At 46.1% G+C, this 23398-nt stretch overlaps 1 protein-coding gene across 1 annotated transcript; it reads right to left on the bottom strand.

Annotated features, from left to right (window-relative positions):
- Positions 1-11642: 11642 nt before the first annotated feature.
- Positions 11643-13764, bottom strand: LOC142570840 (uncharacterized). The gene has a single exon (XM_075679153.1). The coding sequence runs from the start codon at positions 13714-13716 to the stop codon at positions 11710-11712; it is 2007 nt and encodes a 668-aa protein (XP_075535268.1). The 5' UTR covers positions 13717-13764; the 3' UTR covers positions 11643-11709.
- Positions 13765-23398: the final 9634 nt, after the last annotated feature.

Raw genomic sequence — 23398 nt, 5'->3', positions numbered from 1 at the left:
ATCAGCTGGGCTTCCTTCTTACCTTTGAGCTCTCCTCCAGGTCCAGATGCCTGTTCTCGAAGGGGCCACAGGGGCACTTTTACCCCCGGGTGTCTGCTTCTTTCTCGGCGACCATTCCTGGGAGGACGAAGTTTGCCTTCCGAGGCTTCTTCGGGCTGGGGTCGCCCTGACACCTCCTGTCACCTCCGCCTAGGCATCTCCCAGTGATAACCTGGCAGATACCCAGGTTGTCGTCACATATACATTTAAGTCATCAGTGCCTAAATCTTGCACAGCATGAGGATGCGAACTTGCTTGGGCTTGTATTTAAGTAATAGATGTAGATAATTAAACAAGTTTTAAATAAAATAGAACATTGCACACATTATGTCGCTGTTCTCCAATAGTAGTTAGTTGAAACGATTCAAAGAAAGCTTTGAGAAAAGTGTGTTCCAACAAGTGTGTGCTTTTCGCCGCAATTTTAAGAGATAGGCCGAGTTCTCTGTAACATCACGCTTCCTTGTAGCATCAACGCGAACGAAAAGAACTCAAGAAAAAATCATACAAAGGACAAATATGTTGAAATTTGTGTGAAGCGAAGCTTCAAAAAAGCGCTTCGTTAAACGCTATTGGACTGACGGTAACGCATATAATTTTTAATTTTATCCTATGCAACGTGCAATGTTATGCATGCAATGTTTGTCCGCCATATAGGTCCCAACTTCAATCCCGTGCGCCTTTTTATGCAATGCATTGTCCATAAGTTTGTGGGCCACCATTTGTTCAGTTGTTCAAGTGGGGTTACAAATTGCTAGGTCGTGTTACGGAAAAACCTGCAGTGTCGTTGGTTACCGAATTGTCTAACTTGGGGCTGCTGAATGTGTGTGCTTTTTATTGCTATAGTATTTGCGCCGACGCTCGCGGCGCATTTCCGCCATTGGCGCCGCTATCGCCTCCGTCGTGCTGTCTCGCTACCGGCGTCGTATCTTCATAGACGCGCAGTGGGCTTGGCTGCAAAAAAACTGCGAAGCGATGTGGACCCACCGTCAAAGCTCCACTCAATCGGCACGGTGACGGAGCTAGGACAGCGTTCTGCCTCCCGCTGCACTCATGAGCATTGTACGTAAACACGCAATAAACAGCAGACTAGCGTTCCTACTAAGCTGCTCCGTGCTTGCTCTGGTCTACTACGCACTAAACGTCAAGCTAACGTTACCTAACCCTTCACTGGTGGCTGACTAACACCGACGGGTAATGGTCAGTCGTTGAAGTGCAGCGCACACGAAAGACGAAAGGCAGAGCTAGCAAGCGAGCGCGGAAAGTGCTCCTGCGGCTGGAGAGGAGGATGGCAGTCACGTTACGCCGGCGCTTGCACAACGCGCACGTTATGACGAATCGGCTGACGTGTCCGTCTCTATTGCAGCCCGCCACAGACTGTGCTGGCTAACGGCGCTGTTCTCCACGGTACTACGCAATGAAATAACAAACGCTACCGAATTATCCTCACTGCAACAATTATACGCCTTCAAGGACATCACTCGTTTAATAAAGCGAATAACTTTCAATAAGCGTTCGGCTATTCGCTTACATTTAATCTTCGTCGGTGGCGTCTGCACAATATTTTTCGCTTGCGCTCGAAAGGATAGCGTGCATGCCATGCTATTATTGCTACAAAAGCGAAGTTTTGTTAAAGGCTTTGCCATTGCGTTTCTTTTCCCTTTTTTTACTTATCGCAGTCCAGCTCTCAAGACTGCGACTGACAGTGCGTGCGACAACTTTGGCGAGGCCACGTTCAAGCTCGCGCTCTAAAACACGCCATTGTTGTTGACGTATGCATGGTGTTTGCGGAAGAAGGCGTGAGTTGGGATCCAGGCGGTTTGATGGAGATCGGTGACGATATGTTTCCCCTCCCCACGTATACAGTACCGCTCGAATATATTGCGACAGAGGACTCTCCAAACGCAGCTACGAAGCGGTTTGCTTCATACCTCTTCAGTCTTTCTTCCTCTTGTCGAGGTAATCCTGTTACCAGCTGTCAATATTGCCATTATAGAAGAAAATCATGCAGCAACGCTGCGCCCGTAGGGCTGCATCGCTTCTGGCGCTGTCGGCCGACAATCTTTCCCAGCCATCTCGTCTCAGTGTTGCGGCGACGTCCCAGGGGTGAATCTCCGCTTGGCTGCCATTGGCTGTTCTAATGCAGACGCTCTTTCACACTAGCACCAAGGTCCCCTTCAGTTAAGGCCCTAGTAAGAGGGCGATACTTTGGCGAAATGGCGGCGCAGACGATTGTTTGCGTTGTCATGGCAATAGGACAGCACGGCGCCTCCTCACCCTAGCGCTGTTTATTTTTTCTTTTTGTTTTTATCATGACGACCCGCTTCGCTATCTTTCCAACCTTTCCCTAACCGAGCGCACCGTTTTGCTTTGTTTGTGCCTGTCCGCGGCTAGTATTTTTTCCCCTTTTTTTTTTCTTACCACGCGCGCGCGCTACGCCAGGCATTGGCGCGTGGTGGACCGTGGCTTCTTTATGTGTTTGCACGCACGCAGTCTTGTTCATACTTTAAGTATGGCAGCATATGCCAGAGCATATATAAACTCCAGTTCAAACACAACAGATTTTTGGAATCGTTTTACTGACATCCGTTTCCGAAAACAAATATTTTCGTATAACTTAATATGATACACGCTCAGAAAATGAACAAAAGGGGAAAATACATGACATGTACATGACTACTAAACAGCACAAAAGTTCACAGACAGTGAAATAACAAAAATGTAAAACTCAAGAAAACACGAAGGCCGTTTCATGTATACGCAAATAAAAAAATTTATACAATGCCTTAAAGACCAAAGTGTAGAAGAGCTTCTGATATACTCACTGAGATATTGCACAAAACTGGACGACATGTATGAGATAGTCATGGCAACTAAAGAAAGGCAATATTCTTTGGTAATGGCAAAAGCAATTACCCGCAAAATACCTCAAATATATAATAAAATACTAAGATTGTTTCATTGACAGCCATACGAGAAAAAAAAAAGAACTTATATACCTGCACAAAAGTATATGAAATGCGGGACATGTTCATTCCTACTAAATAAAATAAAAAGCCATGGCAGAACAAAAATAACATTGTACTAAAAACGGAGATACACATTATCACATTATTTTGCACTTGGCCCCAACTTGAGTAACGGTGACAAGAGAGAGCAGAAGGTAGTCAGCTTTTGCAGCAGTACATAGAAAACATTCTGAGAAAGGCCTATTCCTAAATCAAAGACCAGGTGAAATAAGCCAACAACACGACTTTTCTTTCACCACGAATACAATGCTTAGCAGTAACATTATGTCACTTAAGGCACTAATTCATACCTACTGGGCACTCCTTTGTGTAACAAATACGATTAGTGAAAATCCGCATATAGGACACTTGCAATAACCATGCTTTCTACAAAAAAAAAGCGTATCATGTCTACACATGAAGGTTGTTCGCGTCGTTTTTCCATCGGCAATTACTGAGATAATACATAAACACGAACAGCAATTTTTCAGCTGTTAGTACATTTGCAGAACGGTGACACCCAGAAAAGGCCCTGAGGGCGGCATAGAAAGCTGGGCAAGTTACTAAAGTTGCAGAATAAGAATTGGCACAGGAAAAGTTCATAGACCAGGTGACAATGAGGAGAAACATCTGTCAGCTTTCTCTATTGGTAAGATGGAAGCGTAGCACAATCAAGGCGTAACGACGTCCGGAGAGTCACGGCGCACACACATGAACAGGGCCCTGTTTGTGTATATGCGCCTTCTGAGGTCCTTGGGTCTCACCTGTTGTCTTTAAGCACCCGGAAGAACCTTGCAGGGCTTGTTCTTGAGGTATTCGTGCACTACTGCACGATGTTCGAGCGGTGCGAGTCGTGTAACGGGTTAACCATCGTGAAGCACAAGCACGCAGCTATTGAGGACCACGAAACTGGCGGAACTGCCCACGCCGGTCGACGCACAGCAGCGTAGGCTTCCCGATAACTGAAGACAACGAAACATGAAACTTCATGCAGCGGGCTAAGCTGGCGCCGGGCCTGTGACCGCGCGCGGAGACAGGCGTAAGTGAGGCAATTGCGAGAGAGGGCAAGGGAAGCGGAGTTGGGAGGAGGGGCGAAAGGGCACATCCTCCTGGATCGGCGCATGCCCGCGCGCGCCGATCTAGGAGGCCACCCAAAGGAAGCAGATTTGCTTTCCCGCCTTCCTGATGGGTGGCGCCAATTAACTCTGCCACCGAAGCTGCGGAGATCCCGAGGCCGGGTGACGTGTCGTACACGAAGCCCCCTGCTGCTCTGAGAGGCATCGTTGTACAGCGCTCTTTGCGAGTTCTATTTCACGAGTTGTCAATAATATTGCTTCTTCTTTTTTCACTGTTGTACTCTCGGCGGGCGGAATATTTAAGCAGAAAAATACCGTCCCACAGCTCTGTCTTCTTAACGATATTGCGTTCCGACTACAACGACATTACTTTGCGACAATACAGGATTTTTTTTTAGCTGCAACGAATTTTTTTTATTGTCTATGGCAGATGGCGCAACTTTAACCCTTGATCTAATTTAGTCAATGAGGCGACCATTACTTCTACGAGAAATCAACAATTCGAATTGAATAATTACCGTAATTACGCTAATTAACCTTACAATTCATTACTTTGCGGCACGTATTTCAATCTACAAATTATAGTCGCTGAGTTCGCATGGCGTACCCATTTGGAATGTATTCTCTAGATGGCACCAGTCCCGAGATATTAATTTTCAAAGTGTTCGTCGAGAATGCATTGGTGTTCCAGTTGCTTTTGTGCTTCAATGCACAAAAGAGTGGTTTCATATCGAAGTATATATATACTATACTGTCGGATTTGAACAGGAGACCATTACTACACCTACCCGATGTTATAACCACTAGGCCACGGGCGCATTCCTCAGTAGGCGAAATGGCATGTCCTTAAACATTTCGTGCGTGGCAAGCCAGCTCATTTTATTATCATTTCAATGATATCTACACTCCGGGTGAATCTTCGCCGTCGTCGATGACCGCACATAAAAATACTGCATGGTTTGTGTCGCTTTAATACGTTTTCCGAAGAAAACGGTCCCTCACACAAGCTGTACGATTTCCGTTTGTCTCAGAATTTAGAGACAGGTAAAGAAGTTTGTCTAGATGCATTCCAATTATGGCAGACTGGTACAGAGAAGGCACTTCCTTCTAAGACCGCAGGTTAGGCGACTTTGTTTGCTGAAACTGATTAGAACACAGCCTATGCAGGCCCCCAGTTGTGCCATCGCTTTCTCGCGCGTATAGTAGCCATAGTAGTACCTGTCGGTGCTGTGTTCCTGCAGCAAAGCAGCGCGTTTCTCCCGCGCTGCATCGCAAATACATGCCCCAGCGTGCCGTCACAATGCCGGCCGAGAAGCTCCAGCGAAACGCTAACCACGCTGAAGGAAGTCGCGCCCGCATACATGCCACGACACACGAACATCTTCTGTGCAGATATGCGGGCCGTTCAACACTAGACGGGCGTAATGGTATAATTTATAAGCATTTTCACTCTTAAGTATGCTTGAGGGTGTAGATTGGCTTACAGTGCATGAATTCAATTGGACTAGGTTCCTGGGTTAGATCTAGTACTCGTACACAAATATATCCCAGTAGGCGGACGGGAGGACAGGCCCCGCTGTAGCTCAATGGCTAAAGGGACACTGAAGAGAAACAGTAAACCAGTTTAGGCTGGTAAAGTAATTATTTATTTTATCGTCGTAATTTTTTTGGTGAGACGCTGATTTTTATAAGAGAAAACGAAAGACAAAAGTTTTATTTCTCGAATTTCGCCTCGGAAGCCCAGTGCCGGTATACGTTAGTATGACGCCGCTGATTCCAAATTATCTTCTCGTGTTTATGCCATCGTGACTGAGTTCAAGTAATTGAAAGTTGCTAAGTTCAGTATTTGGCTCTTTTAGAATACAATGTAATCCAAGTACTCCAAGTCGGCGCCAAAGAGTTTCTCGTAACAGCGAAACATACCCAGTCCCGCGCCTACAGTGACCCATGTCGCCGTGATAGATGCTTGTTGAAGAGTGGCACGTATGTATGCATTCCCACCTATTCAGTGATCTATGTAGGTCCGATGCTTTGTTTCAAATCCTGTTACCTCGGCACAGCAGCCTGATAGGCTACCCATTCGACTACTGACCGCCCAGGTTTGCGGGAAAACTGTTAGATACTAACAAGCGAACATACAAGCATAAACATACAGCGCTGCGCAGTATCGAAGATACATGTATTTTAGATACTACCTTAAATACTCTTAACGTATCTCGCATCTGTATCATGATAGGTCTGGCAAGACGTGTATCAGTACTTGCATTTCCGATACAGGAAAGAATGTATCCTGTATCTTGATACAAGATACCGGCTACTGCAACATCATCGTGTGGAACTATAAACGTTCACTGACCTCCGCTTCTCAAGCTGATACTGCTACTACTAAGCCACCTTAATTTCCACAGGCACTGAATTTTCTATTGTCTGACATAACAGGTAAGTTCACAATACTTCATGCTTAAATGTCATAGCTATTAATGTGGCTGCCTATATCGTGTTTACACGTATTCACGGTGATTGTGTACGGAACCGCCTTTCTATTTTGCTTAGATATATTTTTTTATTTTTTAGCTCACCCTTAAATTTCTTAGTTACAGATCACCAGATAATGGCAGCCAGTAGTGGCAGTAGTGTAAACAGTGGCGGTATCCTGCGACGATTTGTGCCACTACAATACGTATTAAATCTTTTTGGGCTGCACAAGTTTTCTCTTGGAAGAAAAATCGTAAAACGATTCCACGTTAATGAATATGTCGCTAACGGACGCTTTACGCAAGTAGATAAGCGGAATATGAAAGGTAATTGACGCTTTATGTGCTTTATGCATACACGATCCGTCAAAAAAAAAGTGCCTACCAGCGTTCTCGTTCCCGTACACGTGTCCGGTGATCCGGTATTGCGTAAATGGTAATACGTCTACGGACAAGGTAAAACACCACAGCGCTATTTGCGCCATAGTGCCGAGGCTTCATATTGAAGTTCTTGCAGTTAGATGGTGACCTCCTAGCTGTTCCGCATGCACAGTAGCGACTCCCATCCATTACAAACGCGACAAGCAACAACCGCTGACAGCCCGGCGAATAAAGAGCTTTCATGTTAAGCAGCTAAAGAACCCGAATAAATTGTCTTTCTTGCTCTAAGTATATAGTATTTTCATCCGAAACAAAGATATTGAGATACTAGCAGGTATTTAATTCAACTGAAACAAGGTTGGTCTGAGTTAAGAAATTTCCAAGGAAACATTTTTGTGCATACGCGTTTGCTGCTATATTATGAAATCTACAATAAGACACTTGTGAATGTATCGAAGTATGTCAAGATACAAATGGAAAGTGTCGTATCAGATACAATAATTGCGGTAGTACCTTGTATCTGTATCTCAAACACTTGTTACCATAGTATCCCGCATCGTATCATGATATAATTGCAAGGTATCTTTGCCCAGCTCCGGATACATAGATTAAAACATAAAAACAACAACAGATAGTACACAGAAAGTGCGTGTAGTTCCCAAAGAATGCGAACGCACTCAAATTAGCTCAGCATGTCGCCGAAAGCGTGATATGAACGTTATCCGCTGTGTTTCCTATATACAGTGTCCTAAGAGAACTGTTGAAAAATAAATTATTAAATTTTGCGTGCCACAACCAAGATGTGATATGATTATGAGCCGTAGTAGGTTATTCCGGAAATTTCGACCCGTTGGGGATCTTTAAGCAACTTTAAGCAACCGTATCCCGTACCCCGCCAGTGCATCATTATATATATATATATATATATATATATATATATATATATATATATATATATATATATATATATATATTTCGCCTCCAACGATTGGATCCCGTGGTCTCGTGCTTATAGTAGTAGCGTGATGCCATAGCTACTAAGCCACCAAAGTAGGCCTTACAGGAGAACTGTACGTACGTGACACCGAGTTCGCATATCTTGGATATGGGAGCATTGTTAAAGGTGATGTGACCGCGAAAGTTTACCACTTCGGGCCGAATCGCGATCGTTGCAAATGCTTACTATACACCCTCCACATATTTTTCTATAGCCCGACTTGGTAACCCAGTGGGTGTGGCGTTACGCTGCTGAGCTCTAGGTTACGGTTTCAATCCCGGCGTCGGTGGCCGCTATTCGAAGAGAACGAAATGTGAAAGGCTCTTGTAATTGGATTAAAGTGCACGTCATGGTAGCCCAGGCGGTCAATATAATTGTAAGTCCTCAACTACGGCGTGCCTCATGATCAGATCATGGTTTTGGTACATGAAACGCCAGTATATCGTTAGGAAAAATTCCTATGTTCAAGTCCTTGGTCAACTAAACGACTGATTTTGTTATTTTTAGGTGACACAGAGGGCAGGGTATGGGTGATGTATAAGCGAAGTTCTAAGTGCGACGTTTAATTACGACGCAGACTGAAATCCCTCTCCAGGAAGCCACCGAGGTTAAATTTGGTCAAAACGGGGGACACTGTATGGCTGTCGTGCATGCGAAGTTATAAGCCTGCGGTTGAAGTACCGTCTTGGTTAACAATTCCTGAAGCAAGTGCTTGAAAGCGTTATATGCGGGCAACATTGCTAACGGCTGGGCGAGTCATACGGGAGTAACGGTTTAAAGTGTGTTGCTTATTTGCAGGCAATGCAACTGTTCGAAAGAAACAGCTTCGCTGGGCATTAGGCTGTGATTCGGCGAGGTCGCTCAAATCAGTTGTCTTCTTTTCATGCGCGAGATCGTTCAAGCCACGCGAGCGAAAAAAAAAGTTCGATCCCATGCATTCCTATTAACCCATTCGTCTCACCTGTACTACTCAAAGAACTTCTTGTTTTTTTGTTTGTTTTTTTTTGTTTCTTTCTTGCTTTCTTTTTTTTTATATATAACTTCGACACCTTCGTTGCCCTTGGTCAGAGCAAAAGCAGAGACACAACCGAACAGCCAGCGACTCTACACAAAGTGACAAGCCGAAAAGCACGTTCCTCGAGACGGCACCGATGGCACCAAGGCAGCGTGGTCTTTCCACCGCGTGGCTCCATTGTGGGCGCCCACGCTTATCGGCGGGCCTCTGGCGCGCGCTCGCCGAACACCGCGTTAAAAGTGAAGAGCATAAATCTTCAGCCGTGCCGTCCTCACCTCGATGCTTCACGTCATAGCGAGCGCGAGCTGCCTCTTCATTCCCTGATGCATTCGCCCTTTCTGCGACGCCTCAGAGCTTTCGCTCTTGAATAAAATTTTCTACGTCGATAAGAAAGACGTGTTGTAAACATTGCGGATTCGGTTATTTATTGTTTCTTTCGTTTAAAGGAGAACGATACATTCAAATCGCCCGTTGGAAGCGCGCCGAGCTTGTATTTTAACTTGGGGCAGCGGTGCCATAAGAGCGGTTCCTTCGCAAGCGAGAAGTTCGTGCGTCATTTCTCTAACGCTACTTTCAGAAGTTGTGTATTATCACACGTTTTTTGGACAAACCTCATACACTGGCGACTAATCTTGCTCGCATTCTCTTGTGATAATATTTCAGCACTGCTTTGCTTGCTTTTTGTTGTTGTTGTTGTTTTTGTTGTTTTTGCGGTGCTGACGGTGCAATTTTTGTTGATCGAGGGATCCCAACATCCGTAGAGTTCCAACATAGGTCAAGAATAAAGTGGGATCGCTGGCTCATGACTCAAGTTGAAAAGTGTGCACAGCTGATTGTCTTTTGTATACGAGACAGCTGCGCTTAAAGTACAGAGGCACACCGCGTAGCCTTCGCAGATTGAAATACTGCATGGCGCGTATGCTGATTCCACTTTTCGTTTGATTAGCACTCTTCGGGAACTTTACCCACTTTGTGGCATGTATCTAAGCTATTCCGCCATGACCAGTGACCCAAGTTGTCTAGTAGCATGCGCCACGATGTATGTGCTATACTGCTGTCTTGGGAAGCAGGCAAAATGGGCCGCCACGTAGGTGGCAGAATAGACGAATTGCTGCTGGCTGTCCTGTAGCAGAGGACTTCACCGGGCATGTGCCCCAACAGACAGGCCAGTCCCTCGGGATGGATTTGTCAAGGTGACACAAGTGGCACGTAGCCTTAAATGTCGTTATACGATAGCGCCCTATTAACAACAGACACCTCGGCGTCGAGCGTGGCCTCTTGATGTATATAGTCATTGCAACAAATGTGCGGCCAGTATACTATAGGGTACTATACGCAACTTCAACTGGGCTACAAAAGGCCACGAAAGCTCTGCTGCAATATTTGAAAGCTACTGGATTGAGTCAGCGTCTGTGATCCGGACTCAGTGACCGAACGATATCCCCAGTAGACTTTCTCTTCTTCTTTTAATCTTTCCATCCCATTTTCCCTTTCCCCAGTGTAGGGTAGCCAACCGGGCTCAGTCCTGGTTAACCTCCCTACCTTTCCTTTATCATTTGCTCTCTCTCTCTCTTTCAACTGGGCTGCAGTGAATACAACAAAATATACGATGTCATGGTATCATTCGGCATTTTGGCTGGCAGCGAGATTCGCACTTCCTGTGTCTGCTAATATGTGCCCATAATGTTTGGCGCTTCACGTATGACATGGGGGTACAATGATTATCGTACGACTTATCATAACATGTAATACACATCATCACCAATTAGACTACCTATTATAAGAAAGATTGCTAGTAGCATTAACCTCGCTAATCATTTCCAAAGGATCGATGCCATTTTTTTCTGTAATCAATATTTTGCCTCTGCACTCATTTATGGTATCCACAGCATAGAAAGGAACGCCTGTCATCACTGGCGAATACAGAGAAGGTCCTTAGGCACCTGTTTCCTAAAGCTCTCACGAAAATGAGAAAGTATGGAACAACGTAAACTCGAGAAAATACTCACTCGTCGTTCCCTTTAATCTGTACATCATTAGACGCTTTCCTTTCGTATTCTATATTTCTGTTGTTCGTAGTTTATTTCTGCCATGAAGAATGTTATACAAGGTGTTTCATCTAACTTTAGTCAGAGTTTAAAAATCTGCCGATGCACTCTAAGACGACGCGACCAAGTGCATGTTGCTAACTTTTGTATGTAGTGTGTCACGCTATATTTTGTATTTTGCTTAATTGGATAATTAGATAGGAATAATTAACGACCTTTTGAAGCAACGAAGCTGGGCAAGAAATTCTAATTAGGAAGTTGTAGAATGCCTTGCAACACGTCCGATTAGACAGTTTCGAATTTTCTATCTATTAAGTATTAGTGTTTTCAGCTTACCACGGGTGCCCACGAAATAAAAAAAAATATATCACGTGGCATAACCGCTTGCGCGCCGGGATTGCAGCGCTCCCAAACTTTCCGCGTACAAACGAACATAGCATGTAGCAGGGCGCTCTGCCGCTTAATAGGCGACATAGCAGTGACGAAGGCGTTGGCTGTGCGATTTACGCCTGCGATGTGCTTCACTCGCGTCGGTTCACGACAGCGATGAGCAGACGCAGCGGCAGCGCACCCGACTAAATGCTATGTTCTTTTGTGTGGTGGTGGTGAAAACTTTTAATTGCTGCAAGAGAGTTTGGGAGCCACAGAGTGGCCCCGCTACATGGTCGGCGTCCCTAGTCCGGGACATCGCATGACAATGCCCCGTCTCTCGCCCGTTTCACCAGAGCCCTTTGGGACTCAAGCGAGGAGCAGTTGAGGAGGGCAGTCTCCCATGCCTCTCTGGAAGGGGTAGGGGAAGGGGGGAGGTGGGGATTTTGAGTACATGCCCACACCATGTGGAAGATATCACAGGTCTCCCCACAGTGCGGGCATCGCCCATCCGTGTTAGGATCGTAATGCTTTAAGATTGCAGGACAGAGCAGAGTACCTGTCTGCAGGCGCCTTAAAGTTCGCTCCTCCGTCTTACTCAGCCCCTTGGCAGGGGCTGGGAAAAGGCGGTGGTTGTCGCTATAATGCGTTATTATTTCCCTGAATCGCAGCAGCGGCTGGTTAGTCTCCGAGCCAGAAGAGCTGGGATGAGGAGCCCGGTAAATAAGCGCTCGGGCAGCTGCGTCAGCGGCCTCATTACCTCGTACGCCCTGATGGCCAGGAGCCCAAATGATTCTTTTCGGTGTTGGATCAGTGGCAGTCCGTCTTAGAATGCAAGCAGCTAAGGGGGAGATCTCCCCAGCCAAGTAATGATCACATGCTTTTCGGGAGTCCGTAATGATGATTCTCGAATTGGCGTGGGCGGCAGCAAGCGCTATCGCTACTTCCTCGGCTCGCATTGAATTCGGGGCTCGAAAAGAGAGTCCATCGACGTGCATTTCCTGGTGAACAACAGCGGCCGTGTAAAATCCCGTGGGCGACGGCCCTGCTACGTCTACATAATATACACCGGGTCGGGAGCCGTGTTGTTTCTCAAGAGCCCGAGCCCGCGCTTGTCGTCTGTTTTCGTGCATGTCGGTGTCCATGTTACGGGGGAGTGGGGAGACACAGAGCATATGGCGCCACAGTACTGGGATACGCTCCGTCTCCTCTGGAGTGCAGTCGTGTTGGATGTGTAAGCGGTGTAGCAGGCGGCGCCCAGGGGCCGTCTGCATGAGCCGCGTGTATTGGTTCACGAGGTGGGCCTCCCGCAGCTCCTGGTAGGAGTTTAGCACCCCCAATGCCTTCAGTTTGGCATTAGAGGTAGCCACCGGGAGATCCAGGGCTCGCTTAGTTGCCTTGCGGATGATGGCGTCTATTCGCGCCTCGTCTTGCTTAGTAGTGCGGAGATATGGCACGGCGTAGAGGATCCGGCTAGTCACGAAGGCATAGACGAGCCGAAGCGCGTCCCTTCCCCGCAGACCGCCCCGCTTGTTGGAAACGCGGCGGATCATACGCCCTACCTGTTCGCCTACTCTCTTGAGTTTCAGAATGGTGGAGTCCGGTCTGAGTCTGTGGTGAATGAAAAGGCCCAGAATACGGAGCTCCTCCACCTCCCTAATAGGACCTCCTGACAGAGAGATGTGAATTGCTGTCCTGTCCTTTGGGTTCGCTCTGACATGCAGAAGCTCTGATTTCGCTGGAGCACATTGGAGCCCACAGTCCATAGCATACGCATCGACTATGGAAGCGGCCTGCTGAAGGCGGGCCTCCATGTCCCCCACGCTCCCCTCAGTGGTCCAAATTGTAATGTCATCTGCATATAACGCGTGTTGAATGCCTTCCACCCGGGCCAGTTGGCTTGGGAGGCGCATCATAGCTATGTTGAACAGGAGCGGTGATAACACCGCTCCCTGAGGGGTACCCCGTGTTCCCATCATGTAAGGGCCGTATTCCTCGCCCTCAATCCGAAGGAAGGCCTGGCGATTACTCAAGAAATCTCTTACATACGCGTGGACCCTAGCCCCACAATCGGTAGAACTCAAGTTGGCCAGGATGCTTCCGTGTTTAACATTGTCGAAAGCCCCTTTCAGATCAAGGGCGAGGATGGCTTTGTCATTGTGTTGCATAGTTGTGGGTCGTATTACATCCCTGTGCAGCTGGAGAAGGACATCCTGTGCAGACATGTGGGGGCGAAACCCGAACAGGGTGACTGCAAAGAAGCCCTTACTCTCCAGGTATGGAGAGAGGCGATCCCGAACCATCGTCTCCATAAGCTTGCCCGCACATGAGGTCAATGATATGGGCCTCAGGTTGTCCGTATTCACGGCCTTACCTGTTTTAGGGTTTTGTGTGCGGAACGCTTGGGAGCAGAGCAATCACGACGCGCAAGCGGGCATGTCACTTGCTATAATTTTCCTTTTTCGCGGATCATTCGCACTAAGCTGAAAAACACTAACCCTTAATAGATAGAAAGACGGAAGCTGTTCATTCCGACGTTTTGCAAACCGCTCTGCGACTTGCTTATCGGAACTTTTTTTCCTAGCTTCGTTGCTTTAGAAGTTTCTTAATTAATCTTGACTAATTTTCTAATTAAGCAAAATACGAAAATAGCGTAACACATTACATACAAAAGTGAGCAACATGCATTCGGTCGCGTCGTCTTAGAGTGCATCGGCAGATTTTTAAACTCTGGCTAAAATTAGCTCAGACATCGTGTATATTTTTAACACGTCCTGGTCAAAAATAGATGGAATCAATTAATAATTTAATTAAACCTACTTCTCCTACGTTGTTTATAGCAATCGTTCTTCAATAAAACGTGCTAAAGGAGTTAGTTCTATTGCCTTGTTCCTTTATCTGGCGCACACAACTTTTGATTTGCTGCCCACGCATAAGCGCTTTTTTTATTATTTTGGAACCCGTCGCTGTGGCTTTGCCGCTATGGTGTTGCGCTGCTGACCACGGGATCAAATCCCGACCGCGGCCGCCGCATTTTGATGGAGGCGAAATGAAAAAAAAAAAAACGCCCATGGTCCAGTTCACTGGGGCACGTTTAAGATCCCGTAGTGGTGAAAATTAAGCCGGAGTCCCCCAAAACGGCTTAATTTTCATGATCATGAAAAAATCACGATGAAATCGTGGTTTTGGCACGTGAAACCCCAGAATTCATTTATTATTTTGGAAACTGCGAATGCATCAAAAATATGCAGATCCAACACACATACTGTAGTTTATAGAATTAGATGTTTGATGTTTAATGGCGCAAGGACCAGGTATGGCCAAAGAACGCCATGCCCGTGGTAATGAGTTCGCAGTGTAGTTATGAGTTCTATGAAGTTCATGTGACGTGGCATTAAAGGCGCCTTAAAAATGGTCGCTCTAAAGTGTCTAAAATTTACGTGTAGTAAGATTATTGGGATGAGAAATGACGTATACTGTGAGCATTAAGATGCCCCGTCTCTTGAGAGGTGACTGTGGCGAATAGCTGACCACTGTTGATTTGACATGTTCTGAAAAGTCTGTTAAACTTCTCCTTCCAAACCCGCATCCAGGCCGCCACGCAAACCCTCGAAAGTGGGCAAAGAAAACTTTCCTTTAGAAACGAGAAAATGAAGTGATATAATATAGAGCGCGGACAGCAACAGCACATCCATCTACCTAATCGCAAAGATGTCGAGGTTAGTGGTGCCGCCGTTATTCGTGACTGAGAAGGCTAAAGTACACTTGAGGGCTACGAACAACCTTATGATAGGCTTAAAGGTTAAAGCACGCAAAAAAAAAATAATTGCAGTAGTAAAGATGAATTTCTTACCCTGTCGCATTTATACACCCATTACCGAGACGAATTTTCCCGATCATGAGTTCGCAGGAACTGACGCCGTGCTCATTAAAGGCCTAACTTTTCGTCACGGCGTGCCGGCTGTCAAAGTCGAAATGGAGATCAAAATACGAGTCACGGATTCCAAGCCAAAGAGCACAGCGTGAAGAAAGTAAGTATACGTAGAGCGCTTTCGCCATTTCACGCAGCGGCCCCATGAAATGAACCACTGAGTTTAAGCTGACCAGAAGGAAAAAGCCCTAGAAGAATAAGGAAAGTTTGGCGCTACCCGACGACGTGCGTCAAATATTTATATACTCCCTCCAATGGTGAAGGGAAACAAACAGTGAGGAATGTGCACAACCCACGGCACAGCCACAGTGGGCAGCCCTGCGCAGGAAAAAAAAAATAAAAGAAAGAAAGAAGAGGAGGAGAGCGAGATGTTTGACACAAACAAAAGAGAAGGGGTGACATATTGCGCGCCCGCCACTTTCCTCGAGTCCTCCGCGCGACTTCCTTCCTCCCCCGTGCGGTCACTTTACAGGCATCCTTTCTCGAGGCACCCGGGTGCGGAACGTCTGGCAGAACCCGGCGTCTTTGTAAGCGTTTTAAGCTCGCGAACAGTCGTCGCCCAACCGCGAAGTGATTCGGGCATCACGTGGACAGCCCACGTGGCATTGCCCTCCGCTCGAGGAAAGGGGAGAAAGAAAAGTAGCAAGAGGAGGAGGAGGAGGATCGGCGCGCGAAAGTGGCGACGTCGTCCGCAGGAGCCGGCGGGCCGAGTTCGAGCTCGAGCGCTCGCTCTCGAGGTTACAGCCAGAGCTTTCAAAGCGCCGAGAGTCGCTCTGGATCCACGTCGCCCTCGCCGGGTCGGGTGGCGCGCGCGAGCTCTTTTGTCCCGCAGAAACCTGCCGTGCGCCGGCGAGGCGGAAGCAGAACCGCGCGAACCGCCGTCGGACACAGACGAGTTCCGGTGACTCGGTTCCGCGCTTACTCTTTCACCGCGCTGTCCTCATTCTGGTGGCGCTGTGCCGGCGTGTACTACGTAATTACTGGGCGCCAGAGTGTACCGGACCCTTAATCGTGCGGTGATTTATGCCGAGTGATCTTTCTTTTTTTTTTTCCTCGGAGGAACTAACGGGCCGGACGTCCAGTGAACCCGTGAGTACGTTTAGTATTTGAAATGTGCTAAACACGACGGTATTATTGTTTCTTGTTTCTGGTATCACTGGCGTGGCTGCATTCATTTTCGTAAGCGTGTCGAAGTTACTGTGGTCCCGTGTTAGCTATTCCCTTCTGCCTTCTTTCTATCCGCTCTTTTCTAAAGGGCAGGTAGGCTGGCCCTCCCTTGTTTCCTTTGGGCCAGTTTTTATGCTTCAAATAATAATAAGGATAGTACGAAGATGAAGAGAGGGAAACTGAAATTTACACCGAAGTATTTCTTATTGCAATTTCTAAATTACATTCCTTTAACCCGCACTCTGCCATTGAAACTGAGTTTTTGTTTTAATTCTGATAAACATACTTGAAAACGCGTTATTCTCGGCCAATCCTCCGCAGTGGGTACGAGCCAGTATTTGAAGACGAGACAATGTGCGTACATGTTCGTACGACAGTGCGCGGTATCAATTACTCTTCTACGATGCCGAATTACGCGCTTAAAGCTTCACATGAGAGCTCAGGTGCGGTTTCCCGTCGTCAAACATTTCTGCTCCTTGTGGGAGATATAGACTCCTTGAACCATTATCTGCTTTTCCATTGAAGGTGTGCTTGTTCTGTCTTCGACAAAAAGCTACGCTTGCTTTCTGTGGGCGGGAAACCTTACACGTATCGGCGTTAGCCTCACGGCTATTGTTAATTTACTTTTGCTGCGAGCCGCCGGGATTTTGCCCTGAAGAAAGTATCCTAGACTGTGCGCAATAACATTGTTGCATCAGGAATGCTGACGGAATAAACTTTTTTTCTTCCATGTTATAACCACATTTCTTGTTTGCCCCTTTCTCATCCGAGTCCATTATAAATTGACCGGTTTATTTTTCAGTGCCTTTATAATGTCGTTTAATTGTGTTATTTACCACGAGGTTGGGCGGGAACCACCGTGGTCTCCCAGTGGCTGCTACGGCGCTGCGTTGCTGTGCACAAGGTCGTGGGTTCGATCCCGGTCGCGGCTGCCGCATTGCGATGATAATGAAATGCAATAACGTCTTTGTACTTATATTTAAATGCACCTTACAGAACGCAAGGTGGTCAAAATTAATCCGCAGTCCCATATTGAAGCCTACCTGCAACTTGCATTTGACTTTTACATTGTTGTGTTCATGGGCGTATAGGACTGTGCCGTGGATTTCTGACCGTATGAAGTGATCTCTTTCATTTTCCTGAATATTTTTCATATTGTTGTTTCCGCTAAGAGAAAAGGAGTAGCCGTCACCATAACAAGGTGACTACGTATCTTTCTTTTATTGTCATTTCAACTTAAAAAAAAAGAAGCGTACCTGATAATAAGATCGTGGTTATGGCACTTTAGACCCTGGAATTTAATTTTTAAGGTAGCTTGAAAATAAATGTTATTCCGCGTTGCTGTCATAGCCAACGTGCCAATTTAACCGGCAACAAGAGCAGCAACAGAAAGAACGACGGCCACAGCAACAGTTCCATAATGTATTAGTTAATTCTAACTTGAAAATTTCGAGCTATCTATTTTCTTTTAAAGTTTTCTCAAAATTATATTCTCCTTGAACCATTATACTACCCCATTTATTGCCTATTCCAGGGGGTCGGTTGCAGGACATCATTAAGGAACAAACAAACAACAGCTCTTGCGAATTGCATGTAATGTGTTGTTGAAACGATTTTTGTTTCGTTGTTCCTCAGGCTAGCGATTTGTTATATATATATATATATATATATATATATATATATATATATATAGTTCTGCAGGTCCGGTGCATAGGTAGTTGAAGAAACGAAGGTGTAAACTTATGAATTTAATGTTTTTTAATGTTTCGGCCGTGGCACGGCCTTCGTCAGAATAAAACCGTGCCACAGCCGAAACGTTAACACCATTAAAGATGCAATTTTCGTAAGTGCGCACCTTCGTTTCTTCAACCAAATATATATATATATATATATATATATATATATATATATATATATATATATATATATATATATTATTTTTTCAGATAATAATTGTAGGTTCTTTGTGATTGTTTTACAGTGAGCTGAGGCATGTTTACACCCGTCGGTGCCTCGATTACATCGTGAGAGATTTGAAGCGGGGCCTTTACGAACCAAAATAACATTGCATTTATGAGAGCAGCCTGCAGTGTGCAAGCAAAGCAAAAAATATAGGACCGTGTCCACGTAAAAGGAGGGAAGTCTAATATCCGCATAACGTAATGATTACGTTCGAATACTATTTCTTCTCGCTATTCGTCAGTGGTTCGAGCAATGCTCCTCCTAAGTTATCACTAGCATCGCCCGGTCATGAGTGTTGGTTGATAAGGAAGGAACACATTCGAGCCAGAACAATGGCTCCATTACACCGGCCTATAGGTTTGCGCAGGGATAAATTAAATTGTGAGATTTAACGTCCCAAAAATGCCCGATAGTTCATGAGGGACGCCATTGTGGAGAGCTTCGGATTAACTTTAGTGACGTTAGATAAGCGGCTGGCATGGCCGGGTATCGAACACAATATCACGCACTCGGCAGCGCAAGGCCATAACGACTCCGCCACCACAGCAGTTTGCGAAGGCTTAGCTTCTTTATATGGAGCAAAGGCACTATAGTATGCTATGCGGATTCAAGCTGGTATATTCGGATGCAGCAAATATTGCGTATCGACTTATAATAGTTGTGAAGTATACTTCATTAAAACTGATGAATTGCCCCAGGGTTCACAGACCGTATGCACAAAAGCGTTCCTACGTCCGAACTGTTCGTAGGGGCAGATTGCAGCCGATTGTGATGTTGACATATTATTGAAAGCGGCAGACCAGTGGCATACAGCCCTTACGAAGGAAAAGCTTTGTTAATATGGCCCCGTAAGAATGTTAAATGACGTTAGGCCCTGAAATGAGGAAAGTGAACCGCAGTTAGCTCGATTAAAACTCTGCCAAGAAGAGCAAATCGATTACAGTATTCCCAATAATTATGCGCTGACCATATTTGCATTCCACTTCTATGCTTTTATTTCATTTAGAGCAGTTCGTTGCCTTACTGGCACGAGTTTCGAAATGTGCCTTTCTCGAAAATTTTCCTCAGTTTGTTTGTTTGTTTATATTGCTTCATTTCAATGCAGCAATGCCTGCCTTCTTTATTTAAAGCAGGAACATGAATAAAATAAAGAGAACGTTGCACACGAGATTCACTTACGCTGCCAGAGGACGCTTGACGAATCTCTCTATACCGCGCGAATTCACTGAGCATATTTGGCTCGGATGCAGGACTATTTTTCACGTCGTTGGGTGGGACATCCGAGAACGGCGTCTGCATTTCACAGAAACTCGTCGTCGATGCGACCGTAAGATATATTCAGCTCGTTTGCCCCTCTCCATTGAACGGTTCGAGCGACGTGTCTCATCTGTGCTGGCGAAATCCTCCTGCTTACCAAATAGTCGCACACACATGGGTGCACAACGCAAGCTTGTTGCTACGCAACTGACTCTTCAGATGACGAGGTCAAATATCTCGCAACGCCTGCTCTTTCGATTCGCAGCTACTTCGTGAAACCGTAGCTTGCTTGCTCAGTGAGCGATCATAATTACATCATGTGCCAGATCTGATCAACAGGCGCTGACAACGGAGCTCAAAAGCATTTCATGGAATTGGGCTTTGTTAGTTTCGCGCATGTAAGAATTACAGCCCCCAGCTCACTTGCATGAAACGCGGTGGTTGTGCAGTGTGACGTGCGTCTGCGCTATGTTTCCAAAGGGCAACGCATTGTGCCAGACGGCTTTGGTTACTACCATGCGCTATCATATTAAGGCTCCTTCGTAGTTGACTGGCCTCCCTTGCATAATAAGTGTCAAGAGAAAAGCACCTGCGCAACGCAATGAAGGACTCGCAGTTTCTGAAGTCCCCGCTTGGAGACGCCTACGCTGGGAGACAAACAAATATCAAACCTACGGGGCCTCGCGAACATCGAGTGCGGTGTGCCGAGTGAGAGTGAGTGGCTGTACCATGAATGCACTATGCTCGAGCTCAAGACGAGACCGTTATGCAGAATTAGACTTGGATGAGGCTTGTCCTGGATGCAGGGCCATTTTTCAAATCAAAATGTGATTTTTAAGTGTACTTGAGAATGTCGCCACTGTCACGGCTGTAATGTAATGTCACGGCTGTCGTATAATGGGATACATTCAAATTACGAGGCTCCTTACCCAGCTGTATGTTTTTATCGCTTTCTCTGCTGGAACGGTAGTAGCGTATGATCGTCTGTTCTAAAGTTCAAGTTTGTTGTGCAAATGAAGATTGGCTCTAACGTATGTTACAGCGACTGTGGTAATGCCTGTGGTGGCGGTAACCACGTAAAATATAATATTGAAACGATGATTACGGAAAACCACTACGAATGTTTGTTAACGCATGTTGACTGCCTGATCTGTTCAGAATCGTTTGTTTGTTTGTTTGTTTGTTTGTTTGTTCAGAGTGAAAGGTTTACACTGTATCCTCCCAACCACCGTTCTGCTTGCATTTCTTGTGAACTGCTGGTGATTAAGCATAGTGCGAGCGTGACGTTTATGGAAGGAGTTATCACTTTCACTTTAGTACGATTCCCAAAGCTCATTTGTACTGTCAGCCTTCATCAATGCACGAAAGAAGACAATGAACTGAACAGCTCGTGCTTTTCTAACGAATAGGTGGGTACATCTCCCTAAAAAAATCAATCACAAAGAGTCTGTATGTTTCCAAGGAACCTCAATGACAGCAACACTTTCATGTCACATAGCACTGAGCAAGATCGTTCTGTACCGTGCGTGTTTCCTTAAAGGTTTGACAATGTAGTATATGACAGAAATCACACAAAAAGATAATTAGATAATTATAAGAACGGAATCGGGATAGTGAAATCAGTAAACGGGCCCAAACATTTAAAGGAAACCACGGGCTATATTCACAAAAGTTCTTGTTCATTAGAATTTTTTTTATTGGTCAGCTTGCCTTCCTAATAATATGTTCGCTTCGCTGTCTGTCTTCAACCGTTTTTGTTCTAACAAACTTTATTAGCGTAAGAATATGTTTTGTAAAAACGGACCTAGTTGCCAGAGAGAGAGAGAGAGAGCAAATGATAAAGGAAAGGTAGGGAGGTTAACCAGGACTGAGCCCGGTTGGCTACCCTACACCGGGGAAAGGGAAAAGGGGACGGAAAGATTGAAAGAAGAGAAAGTCTACTGGGTATATCGTTCGGTCGCTCAGTCCGGATCACAGACGCTGACTCAATCCAGTAGCTTTCAAATATCGCAGCAGAGCTTTTGTGCCCTTTTGTAGCTGCGATATGCGAGGCCATGGTCCCAAGATCTTCTTCAAGGTGAACGGTGTTCTATCTAGCTGATTGAGAGCTGTGCAGAGGTCATGTCTTTCGTTTTGAAAAGATGGGCAGTAGCACAGTAGATGTTCTATAGTTTCCTCGACACCGCAGGCACTACAGTTGCCAGAATTTCTATCCTACATATGGGAGAGAATGCGCACAAATCTGACAATGTATCAAGAAAACAAGCAAGAGCACCGAGGCTGGACTAATTTCTGTTTCCTATACGGTTTCCCGTCTTTTAACGAGGGAACTCGTGAAACAGAAATATATATTGTACCTCTCAAACGTATGCGTTGCAACGCCAGGTTTAGCGACAGTTTCTGCTGATTGAGCCCACACATGCACGAAGTGCGAAGAAGCGCCATATAATCCGTGATGTTGTGCCCATTTACGTCTAGGAACAATGAGTTCGAAGCGCTGCACACAGCGGCCTCACGCGTAAACGATGCCCGTATAACACCATCGTCGACACGGCCGGGCCACTCTGCTCCGCCATCTTTCTCTCCGTGATCACCGCTGCCTCTCGTGTACGAGCGCCCGCTTAGCCAGCGTGAAATGCTCGGTGCTCTGTTGTGCGCGAGAACCTAATATCCTCGCGAGTCTTCGGGACTCCACTTTTCCCGCATAAATTGAACGTTCTTTCACCTAGAGCATTCTGGTGAGAGATAAGCACGTCAAGCCTCCCTTTCTCTGCTTTTCTCGTAAGGTTTGAGTGATCCCGTCCTTGAAGAGCACGCTGTCCGGAGGCTTCTCTATTGCGGCAAGCTCTCAACCTAGAAATCCGAGCAAAAAAAAAAATCGAGAGATGTGCTTTTTCTGCACATTATATAATGTTTGCCCTTTCTTTTCACGCGCTTTGCTTATACCGCAGTTAAATAACTTGAGCTGCGCTAAAAGCGGTTATCTGGCACTAAAAAAAAGTGGAGTAATGTAAAGCCTAGCGCTAACTTGAAAAGTAGGAGGAGGAGGAGGAAATGAAGAGAGATGGCAGAGTTGTTAACCACAAATGCGTCTGGTTGGCTGCCCTACTCTGGGGGACGGGAAAGAGGGAATAGAAAGATAAGATATAGAGAGAGAAGGGAGGGGGTGGAAAGCCGCGGTGAGCTCGCGCACGCACGCGGAGGGTCTGAGCGAGTCAAAGACGTTCACATAGGCCGGTCGCCCTGAAGAAAAGCACATAAGTCATACGCCAAAGCCACCGTTTGCATATGAGGCAGACCGTATAGGGGAAGGCCCTCCTCGGCAAACAATTTGGCTACCTCGGCTACTTTTTTGCCTTGCACTTCCATCAGAAAACGGCTGCCACCTGCAGCTGCGGAATGAGCCCGCTACCTCGTACTCCACAGCAGTACACCACAGCAAGATGTCGGATGTTGATTCGGACGGAGGAAAGAAGTACGTCTTCGCCGCTCGAAGACACAGAGTAGACTGCTTTTATTGTTAAGAGAAAGGTATGGCGGCAGCAGGGAAAAGGGATATTTGTTTTGGGAGAACTAGTGAAAAGCAAGGCGATGAGATAAAAAGACCCTGAAAGCGAAGGGGGCGGCAAACAAAGATCGGGGCCGACAGAACAGCGAGGAGGACTTGCACGGCCACT

Source organism: Dermacentor variabilis, chromosome 2 (assembly GCF_050947875.1).
Source record: "Dermacentor variabilis isolate Ectoservices chromosome 2, ASM5094787v1, whole genome shotgun sequence".
Lineage (NCBI taxonomy): Eukaryota > Metazoa > Arthropoda > Arachnida > Ixodida > Ixodidae > Dermacentor > Dermacentor variabilis.
Note: the sequence above shows the minus strand (reverse complement) of the source record. Positions and strands in the feature narration are given on the sequence as shown.